Source organism: Juglans microcarpa x Juglans regia, chromosome 1S, assembly GCF_004785595.1.
Source record: "Juglans microcarpa x Juglans regia isolate MS1-56 chromosome 1S, Jm3101_v1.0, whole genome shotgun sequence".
NCBI lineage: Eukaryota > Viridiplantae > Streptophyta > Magnoliopsida > Fagales > Juglandaceae > Juglans > Juglans microcarpa x Juglans regia.
The window spans coordinates 12,578,322-12,589,980 of record NC_054595.1 but is presented as its reverse complement, the minus strand read 5'-3'; the positions used below and the strand labels follow the sequence as shown (position 1 = coordinate 12,589,980).

Genomic DNA, 11,659 nt, shown 5'->3' with positions numbered 1-11,659 from the left:
AATTCGTTAGGATGTTGATCAGTACACTATTATACTATACTTTACTTGACTTATTATGTTTTAAATGTTTTATATTTTGGAAACTGCTGTAGATATTGATCTCGACATCAACTCAAATACAAAAGAAGAGGATCATAAATCTCAGGCATCATCATCCAAGAGGAGAAAAATTCAGAAAAAATATTAATTGAACAATCGTGTCTCATATTAATTGTATCTATTTTACATTGTTTTAAATTGAGCAACCATATATATATATATATAATATGTATATATTACATTTTTAATATATTTAATATATATTTTATTAATAGTAGTGGTACTAATTATGTATATTAATGAACTATTTAGAATTATTAAACTCAGCATAAATAATGGTCCGCGCATTGCGTCGGTTATAGTCTCGTTATTAATAATTATACATACTAAAATGTAAAGTTTAAGTTAGTAAGTAGTAATTATCAATATCATAAATATAATTATAGTAAAATATTTTTTTAATGAATTAGTTACATAATCTATATTAATAAATTCACTTAGTTTTAATTTAATAATTTAAATATTTTTTTATTAATTTATATATGATTAATAAATATAAAATAATTTTATTATGAATATATATTAATTATATATTGTAAATTGAATAAAAATTTAACGAGATAAAGTGTAATTAATCCAAATAAATAAATACTCTGCTACTCCGAAAGTTAAAAATCTAAGATTTTAAAATGCATAAAGCTAATGACTGATTTTTTACTAGAAGGTACAGAATGCAAGGGAGTCAGGGACACTGGTTGCGGTTACAGAAGATACGGTCCCCTTCTGTGTACGTATATATAGCATCTCCACAGCTTCCCTTTCTCATCTCACAAGCGCACTGCACTCCCTTTCCATCTCCATGTGATGGAAAGCCGTGGGATGCTCCTCTGACCTCCGCTGCTCTGCTTTACAGCTTCAAATTCCAAAATCTGCTTGTACAGTATGTGACAATTTATGCACCCGATCGACCTTCCCGAGAGAACTTCCCGGATTCTAAGTACGTTGTCGTTGGATGCTTGTGTATTTATACATATAAGTGTATGCTTTGTGATTTTCTATTCTATGCACCTTTCTCTACGTAATTGCTTGTTTTGTTCTAATTCACCGATCAGAACTTCTGTTTCCTACGGTTTGTTTGATTTCCGTTACCACAATTTTCTGGGGCTTGTCGTGAGGGTTCTAGAGTTTAATCTCGTTAGTCAGTACCACCCTTCTTCAAAGATAGGAGGAAAATCTATAATTTTTAGAGTTTAATCTCGTTAGGTTTTGAGGTTTTCCTCAAATGGATAAGGAGAAATCCCCGGGCCACGGTGGAGGTTTACCACCTCCGTCAGTTCGTTACTCTGGTTTTTCGCCCATGGGAAGTAGCTTCAGTGTGAAACCTGAGCCATCTTCAGCATCACCATCGTACCCGCCATTGGCACCAGGTTCTAGTTCGGAATCAGGACATTTTGGACATGGCATGAGTGCTGATTCTAGTTGCTTTAGCAACGATATTAGTGGAATGACTGATACACCGCGGAGGAATTTGGGTCATAGACGTGCCCATTCGGAAATTCTCACACTTCCTGTTGACATTGGCTTCGATAGTGACCTTGGTGTTGTGGGTGGCGCTGACGTTCCTTCATTTTCGGATGAGACTGAGGAGGACTTGTCTATATACCTTGATTTGGATAAGTTCAATTCATCATCTTCTACGCCTTCTTTCCAAGTGGGTGAGCCATCTTCTGCTGTGGCAGCACCAAGTCCGGCACTGACATCCATGGTAACACCAGCATCTGGTGCAGTGACTTCTGCTGAGAATGTTGCCACTGGTGCTAACGAGCGGCCCAGAGTTAGGCACCAACATAGCCAGTCCATGGATGGGTCCATGACAATTAAACCGGAGATGCTTGTGTCAGGTTCAGAAGATATATCTGCAGTTGATTCCAAGAAAGCCATGCCAACTGCTAAGCTTGCAGAGCTTGCTTTAATTGATCCCAAGCATGCAAAGAGGTATCGTTTCTTGGAAGAATTTTATAAACTTATTTCTGAAGTTTAAGGATGAGGATTGGTATTTTTTTCTTCTTTCTCTCAACTCTAAAATCTATCAATAAATTTTTATATTGAAACATAAATGGTTGGTATGAAGTGTCTCTCTCTTGCACAATTGCTTGTTCATGTTTAGTTATGTATTAGTAACATTTTGATTTTCATCTTTTTCTTCATTTATAAATATACAAAAAAGAAAATTATTTATCTATGTGTCGTGTGGATTATGAATGATAGCTATTGTTAAACATTCTAGTATTGCTAAATCGTACAAAAAATCCAAAAATAAAATAAAATAGCATAAACCATTATAGATCTTGCAAATCCAAATAAAAACCAAAAACCTAAGAAACTTACAGATCAAAAGAATCAAACAAATCCAAAAAAAAACCAAAGAAACAAACAAACATAAAAATTAAACTTGCAAATCCATCACGGTGACGGTGTCACCCACAGTCGCAGTCGCCAGCCACAGACAGTGGCGGATCTACATAGAGCTTAGGTGTGGCCCCCCCAAAAGTTTTTCAAAATTCAAATAGCCCCTAAATTTTATTCATAATTCCATGTATATAGAAATTGGTCCCCCCAAAAAAAATTTATAATTTCCTTATTTCCATATGCTTTCTACAATTTCTTAAAATTTCAATATACATAGAAATGTCTCTCCCCAATATTTTCAAGGATGTGGCCGTACTAAAATTAAATTATTAACCTTAAGTTTTTTATTAAATTAAACTAAGATTAGGAGAAATAATAAACTATTAACATTGACCCCAAAGTTTTTTATTATACAATATTAAGTTTCTTAATATAGAATCCAAAGTGAATATACAAGAAAAACCATTTAAGATTGATGATTTATATGCAAAATAGTGGAGATGTTTTATCCTCTAAACTTCATTGAGCAAGGAAAAGTTTATTTAAGGTCTCAATTGTGGCATTCTATGCTTAATGTGACCCCAAAATATATAGATTTTACATGAAATTTGATAAACTAGCTTATTAGAATGAAATATGGCATTCTAAAAGATCACTTGATAGTTTCTATGAAGAAAACAATTTCTAAATATTTCATAATTACAAAAGTAATAATGAATGAATATTATTCTATGAAGTATTGTCGTAAAAAATCTGAACCAGTTATAAAATTTTATTTCTACGTTATTTGGAGAATTATCGAGATTTAATTTTATATACAGTTATGATTTATGATTTTCTAATATATATATATATATTTTACATAAACATCTCGTGTGGTAAAAAAATTTGCCCCCCTAAGAAAAATTGCTGGTTCCACCACTGGCCACAGAACACCCAACATCCAGCCTAACCCTAGCCATGACCCATGACAACGGAGAGAAGTCCTCAGCCAGCTTAGAGGAGGAGGAGAAGAAGGGGGGAAGAGGGAGGAGAAGAGAAAGGAGAGAGAAGAGAGGATGGTGGCCACTGGTAGAAGAGAATAGAGAAGAAGAGGGGAAGTGGAGAGCTGGAGAAGAGAGCAGGGGAAGGGAGAAGAGGGAAGGTGAGAGAGAATTTACCTCTTATAGTTAGGGTTATGATTTGAAACAACACTGTTTTGGGATACCCAAAACAACGTTGTTACTTTCATTACAAATCTATTATATATATAATATATATATTTAACATGTGAGTGGATGCCCCACATCTCACATCTGATGGGCAGGGGCCCCGCTCCGGCCAGGCAGGGTCGGAAGGGGGGAGGGCGGGCAGACGGGTGGCTGGGACCCGCTGCCCACCCCTACATTCTAGTATTTTCAAGGCCTTTGGCATTAGATTTTTCCTTCTTTAGAATAACAGGTCTTTGTTTTGTCAGCTCTAAGATTGTCTTTCTAATATGTTTGTTGGGATGAGACAGCAAAGATGACCTCTCAGATTCAGTTGTTACCCACTTTTTGTTTCATTTTTAGACATGATTATGATTTTTTAATACCACCACCTTTTTTGTTTTTGTTTTTGAATTTAAGGGTATATTACACTTTGTGTATCTTCTTTGAGGGATCCATTTTTCTCTTCTTATGGGAGGCCTCAATTTCATTGTGAATGCCCATTCTATCGGAAAAAAATGATGTTTGAATTTGTTGGTGCCATGGATTCTATTCACTTTCCTTTCTTTGGTCCTGTTGGGCAGGAGGATCTTGCAAGAGTTGCTATTTGCCTATCCAAAGTGTAACTTAGTTGTCAATATTAGATGATTTATTGTTATGGTCTCTCTCTCTCTCTGAGTTTTATTTCTCTTGTCAAGTTTTTCCATGTAATTGCCGTGTTTTACTTAAACATTATGCTAATATTTCCTTTTTGCTCCATGTGATAGGATCTGGGCAAACAGGCAGTCAGCTGCTAGATCAAAGGAAAGGAAGATGCGATACATTGCAGAGCTTGAAAGGAAGGTGCAGACACTGCAAACAGAAGCAACTTCATTGTCTGCTCAACTGATCCTCTTGCAGGTAAATGGCATTAGCTTAGCATAGATTCTAGTTTTGGAGTAGACGTGTCTTGTTTCAGAGACTTGTATATCGCCTATATATGGTTGTGTTGGTACATCTTTCCTTTCTACCTGTGCAATTTGATTTCTAGTATAATTCAAAACATAGGCTTATATGATAGGTTCGATGACATTTATTTTGTGGGTTTGTTATGAGTAGAGAGATACAAATGGTCTGACGGCTGAGAACAGCGAACTGAAACTGTGCTTGCAAACAATGGAGCAACAGGTTCACTTTCAAGATGGTAAGCACATATCTTGTGAGGCCTTTTCAAGATTAGTAACTCGATTCTAAAGTTCTCTCTCTCTCTCTCTCTCACACGCACACCCACCCATCCACACACACACATACACACACACACACTGAGATTGGGTGTGCACACATTGATATGAACCCATAGGAATGGAATCCCTAGAACCCACAATCAATTTGAAAACTTACCCAAGAAAGCCGAAATTAAGTCAATGGATGGAGAATCGCACTCTTCCATAGCTTGTATCACGTGGATGATCACTGGATTTCCTTCTCTTAAGCCCATATTTAATATTCGGCTCTTGTTAGACTCGTCCCAAGTGGATTGCACTAATCCCTGCATCGCTTCATTGATCTTCGTAGCTCTTAATTTTGTAATTGACCTATCTGGAACTTGTAAAGGATCTTTAAGACTAGGCCCACCTTGGTTCCCATCATTCGTGCTTCTGTCCGTCTATTTTCATCTAGAAAAATAGTTTTATCTTCTTTTCTTCATAGAGACATTTAAATCCGTATGACGTTTGTTCTTTTATTGGTTGAGATTGGCAGAATTGAACCCAATGCAAAATAGCTAATATGATGAATCTTGGTTGAGTAGGATATGGATGATGCATATCTTATATGTGTGTGTGTGTGCGCGTATGCATGGAACAAGAGAGAGGTGGTAAGAGCACTCCCAATGGTTGCTCTATAATACATTTTTCTTTAAAATATCAAGATATTCTCTTAAAAGTGTCCTCCAATGGATCTTGTATTCTATCCTTCATTTTACATTTTGCTACAGTAGCATGCTAGATGTGGAGGGAACTATTCATCATTGTAAACATTTTAAATTAGTTTCTCTCTCCTCTGTTTGATTTTTCCCATTTCTTCAAAAGTCATTTATTTTTATTTCAATCCCCTCTCTCATTCCCACACTTTCTTCTTTGCTGGGCGTCAAAGACAAAATCTGAAGCTGAATTAATCTCTTCTTTTTATTTTTTGAATTAATTTATATTTTGGTTTAGTTTATAACTTTGGATTAATTTAAAATAATAATTATATGACATTGTATATAAAGAGATATTACAAATATCAAAAGATTTGAGGATATCATTGATAGTTAAAGAAAATATTTGAAATGAATAAAAAATAATTAAAAAGTATAATATTTAAATGATATGATGAAAAAATAGATAAGCTGATGCATGGTATATTGTAAAAATCAGTATGTAAAATAGAAAAATTGGATTTTGGCGATATCTTTTAAAGGATAAGATGAAGAATCCATTGGGAGTGCTCGACCGTGGGTTTCCTGCTATAGGCAATGGTGGTGGTCTCCTTTGCAATAATTTTTTTTTTTTCTTTCAGCTGAGAAGTAGTTTTGAATCTGTGCAGAATTAGATGTTCATTTTTAAGGGTGATAAAATTGCATTATCACTCTAAATTTTCATTTCATGCGATTGTATCCTTATTATAGGCATGAGATCTTATATGTTCTAAAGTGCTGCTTGTTTGTGTCCTGTTGTATAGGTTCCCATGTTTGTTCTTTCCAAGGACTATAAGGTATTTGAAGTCTTGCAAGACATATTTTTTTTCTATTCTTTAAATTAAATTATTATAATTTTATTTTTTTAAATTAAGAAAAAAGATTCTTTGCATGACAGCATGTGGGACTGCCACTTATTTTTTGTTGATTAGGGAGGATGAAACTTCTAATGGAGGAGCCTTATCCAAAATTTGTCATAACATGAGGTATTGTTCCTCTAAAAATAAGCAGTGGGCGAATCTCAACTTGGCCACAGTGTAGGGGGTTAATGGCTAAATCTTCCTTATTTATAAAATGGAATGGCAATTGGTTGGTCAGAAATGTCTATACTATATGTCAAAAGGAGGTCTGATTTACCTTGTTGTGAGTACTTGACCGAACTTACCTATGTATTATTGTCCTCTATCCTAGTAGGTACGGCCATACGTGTGAAGATTTAGAGGGACTTCCTATGGGGTGGCTTGGAGGGTGTCTAAATGTCAACTTTGTTCATTGATATATGCTTTGGTCTCAACTTTGTCGATAGGGTTCGACAGTGGTGGCCCTCTTATCAATTTCATGGAACTCCAAGCTTCATCTTGGCCAGTAAGCTGAAGGCTTTGAAAAAAGACCTGAAGTTATGGAACGAGCAAGTACCATGTGACATGGATACTTCGAAGAAATCCTTAATGATAGAGTTACAAGGTTTAGAAGATGAGGAGCGTAGTGATCTTTCCATTGTAGAGAAGATTCAAAAAGACCAAGTTGTAGTAGAACTTGAGTGAATTGCCTTGATGGAGGAGATATTGTGGAGATAGAAATCCCAAGCTTTATGGCTAAAGGAGGGGGATATGTGTCCAAAGTACTTTCATCGGGTGGCCAACTCACATAGGGGAAACATTGATATTGTGATGCTCAACAACGATGGCATTGCTTCATCAGATCACTCGGAAATTAGGGACCATGTTGTTCTCTTCTACGAACATCTGCTCAATGAAGACGTTACGTGTAGGCAACACTTGATGGGTTAGTGTACGAAACCATTGAACAATCTAGAGTCACTTGGTTGGAGAGGAGAATGAAATTCAATGAAGTGGTAAGAAAGATGGTAGAAGACAGTACCACCATGTTTGGTAAATGGGGTGTACAAGATCATTTCCAAAGTTTTGCTAACGTCTTTAGTGAGGTGTTGGGGAAGATCATATTGAAGCCTCATAATGAATTTGTTTGAGGATGACAAATCCTAGACTCGGTGCTCATTCCCAACGGATTTTTGGATGGTCGATTAAGATCTGGTGAACTTGGCATCTTATGCAAACTAGAGATGGAAAATGCCTATGACCATGCCAATTGGGGCTTACTGCATTACTTATTGGGGAGATGTGGATTGGGGAGTGGTGGTGTTCTTGGATTATGCACTGCGTCTCCAGTTGGCTTCTTTATCAATTCCCTAGGGTAAAAGGTAGGGTGATTCCATTAACTCCTTTATTATTTGTCATCATAATGGAAGCCCTGAGTAGAATGTAGTCAACGGTGGTTGAAGGTGGTTTATATCAGGGTTCCCGGTGGGAGACGTCAGTTTGTCACATTTATTATTTGCAGATGATACATTAATATTTTGCAAGGCGGGTTGAAATCAAATACAATCTTTAAGGGCACTCCTATGCTTTGAAGCTGTTTCTAGATTGAGATGAACTTGTCCGAGTCAAAAATGGTTCCGGTGGGAAACGGCAGCAATATATGAATTTGGTTAGATCTTTGGGGGTGCTAGGTCTCTTCTTTGCCCATGAAGTACCTTGGTCTCCCCTTTGGTGCCCCCTTTCAAAGCAAACTATTCGGGATGATAGAATGGAGAAAACTGAGTGTAGGTCAGCAAGTTGGAAGAGGTTTTGTTTGTCGAAGGGGGCTCGTACCGCCTTAATCAAGTGTACTCTTTCAAACTTGCCAACTCACTTCCTATCCTTGTTTCCCCTTCTGGCCGGTGTGGCAAGTCATATTGAGAAGCTTCAATGTGATTTCTTTTAGAGTGGACTAGGTGAAGAGTTCAAATTCCACCTAGTCAATTGGGAGAAGGTATGTTCTCCAATCTCAAGTGGTGGGTTGGAGATTCGAAATCTAAGGATATTCAATTGGGGACTTCTAGGGAAATGGTTATGGTGTTACCACCACGAGAGGGAGGCCTTGTGGAAGATGGTAATCGATTCCAAATATGGTGGTTCTTGGAGGGGTGGTGCTCCATGGAGGTGAAGGGGTTTATGGTGTCGAGCTATGGAAAAATATTAGAAGAGGGTGGGAGGTATTTTCATGACACGAGTTAGTGACTTGGGTTGGTTCCAAGATTAGATACTGGCACGACACTTCGTGTGGAGATAGAGCCCTAAAGGACACCTTTTCCTTTCTCTATAGAATTGCTTGTTGACAAGAGACTTTGGTGGTGGAGTTAATGGAGATTTCAGGGCATTCTCCTCAGTGGAATGTTAACATTATTTTCCTTTCTCTATAGAATTGCATGTCGACAAGAGACTTGGTGGAGTTAATGGAGATTTCAGGGCATTCTCCTTAGTGGAATGTTAACATTATTTTTTTTTTTTATTGGCATTGGGCGTCTGGGAACATAAGTCCTGATTAATCCTAGGGGTGCATATGCCCTCGGCAAGAAGTTTCTCGCAAGTGCACCTCGGGCAATTCAAGAGTAATTCCTCCAGTCCAACGGTCCTTAGAAATTGTTTGCATCCAACAATTTGAACTTTAGACCTAGAGGGAGCATACCACCAAAACCAAGGCTCTTACCACTTGAATCAATCCTAGGGGTTAATGGAATGTTAACTTTATTGGAGCTGCACATGATTGGGAAATTGGGATCTTTGCAGAATTTTCAGCTTATTGTACTCCATGGAGGTGAGAAATTGAGAGGTTAAAAAGATGCTATGACCTCTTCTAGAAAAGGAAAATTGTACGTTCGCACCTTCTATAAGGAGGAATCAAGAGGTTGACAAGATGCCATGGACCCCTTCTAGAAAAGGAAAATTTTCTGTTTGCTCCTTCTATAACGAGAAATCAAGAGGCTGACAAGATGCTATAGACCCATTCCAGCGTTGCCATCTGCCAGTTGCCTACTCTCTATCCATTATTCCATATTTGTTATACATCATCATTCATCAGTCATTAGTCATCAATTAATCATGCAATCATTTAGTCACTTTCCTTTTCTTTTCTTTTTCTCCTTGTTCCTTTTCTTTCATTCGTTCTATAATCATTACTACATATACATACATACCAAGGTATAGCAAAAGCATTCATAAAATTTCATTTGCATTCACATGCTTTTATAATGAAGGGTATGTATCAATAGGGCTTTCAATGAATATGCTTTACATACGATTATAATAATTAAGTACAGAATTTGAGCAATGAGCCTTACAGTTATACAATATAAATAAAGACTTGTTCAAAAATTACCTAATTTAGACAATAAGCAATTTTAGATTGGCGCAATCCAATACTGTGGAAAAGAGGCATTCCAAAGATTGTATGTACTTACATAATTTAGAAAAAAGCATCCCAAAAGGCATGATCGTAATTACCTACCTCTTAACTCCGAGCAGCAATTAGCTCATTGGTAATCATCTATTCCAACGCACACCTCAAACCATGGCATCTGTTACAAATCCTCAAAATAAACAAGGCTGGTTCTAAAATAATTTTAAAGGAGAGTTAGATAGAGAGTTATACCAGGGGAGGGAGATGTAATGTTCATGATATATGGCGGAGGATGAGAATATGGTGGCGGGTAACAATGCTGTGGAACCAAAATCACTCTCTATAAGTAAAACCAATGGCGGAGAGAAAATTTAATGAAGGGAAGAGTGAGATGCTCACCCCTGGCACTGTTGTTTTAAGCACCAAGAAAGGAATTTGCCAGACTTGATTTGCAAAAGAGCACCCAACTGTGATGGGAAGCGTCTAGGTGGTACAAGTGTGCCGCCCGACGATGGAAAGTGGCTGGGCGACGAGTTCTGTGCAAGTTGGAGGTGACATTGAGTTGGGTTTCTGTTGGTCTGTCTTTCGCTGGTTCAGAGCCGGTATCTCATGTCCATGATGGGGCGATAAATATCGATCCTGCATAAATTCATGGGTCCATTCACCCAATGAAAAATATCCTCATCCTAGCATAAGGAACATGGGCTGGGGTGTTGCATGCAGTGTTACAGATTTTATTTTGAGTTCCTAGTTTTGCCATCAATGGTTTGCTGGTTTTTCTATAATCAACCTTGTTAGATCACCTTTCAAGTATTCTCGACATCCGAGCAATATATAGCAAGTGATAGGTAGGTATGTTTCGGTTGTTATGATAATTCAATCACTTTGTTCTGTTTTCCACAGCACTGTTGGAATTACTGCTGTTCTGAAATGAATTCCCTAATCATCGCAATATACCTAATAATGATGGCATTCATGCCTTTTTCTGCTCGGGATGTGATCTGTCAACTTTGATTGCTTTACTAGTTGTAACTTTTTGTAATATTTTTTTCCCCGCTACCTTGCTAAACCCCCCAGAACCAGAAAGAAAAAAAGGGAAAGTGATACAAACACACTCGCATGTATGTACTTCTGATCTACTTGTGGCCATTCTCATAGTAATGATAGTTTTTTGTTTTATAATAGCACTAAATGATGCACTCAGAAAAGAGATTCAGCACTTTAAAGTGTTGACTGGCCAAGCTACGCCAAACGGTGGTCCCATGATGAATTTTTCGTCTTTTGGAGCTGGCCAGCAATTCTATTCTAACAATCAGGCAATGCACACCCATTTAACGACACAGCAGTTTCAAAAGCTTCAGATTCATTCGCGGAAGCTGCAGCATCAGCTTCAGCAACATCCACTGCATCAGCTTCAGCAACAAACTGGAAATTTGAAAATCAGAGGATCCATGTCTTCTCCCAGTCAAAAAGAAAATGCTGCGGATGTTAACTCTCTGATGTTATGAAAGAGTGTTGAGACATTGGCATATATGCCTGGCATTGGCGGGTCATCGTACAAAATTGTAGTTCAGGTCTTTTTCACACTGGACGTTCTTCCATCCATCTCACCTCTATCTCCTTCCTCCTTTTTCATGTAGGCTGTTCTATCTGTGATTTGAGTTTTAGATTAAATTGTGAACTATATGCTTTATATTTGTAGGCAACTCTATAGATGATGCTGCTGTTCTTTTGTCCATGTTGGCAGTTGAGGTGGGCAGATCGCGATCTTCCAGTTCAATTTTTCCTTTTTTAGTTTTTTGAAAATTTGAAACTCACGAGGATCCAACACACTTCACAATTCCGA

At 37.3% G+C, this 11,659-nt stretch overlaps 1 protein-coding gene across 1 annotated transcript; it reads left to right on the top strand.

The window, feature by feature from the left end:
• Window positions 1-1,321: 1,321 nt before the first annotated feature.
• Window positions 1,322-11,321, top strand: LOC121247315 (probable transcription factor PosF21). Its single transcript, XM_041145682.1, has 4 exons — window positions 1,322-2,034; window positions 4,403-4,535; window positions 4,734-4,818; window positions 10,999-11,321. The coding sequence occupies exons 1-4, from the start codon at window positions 1,322-1,324 to the stop codon at window positions 11,319-11,321; spliced, it is 1,254 nt and encodes a 417-aa protein (XP_041001616.1).
• The last annotated feature ends 338 nt before the right edge of the window (window positions 11,322-11,659 follow it).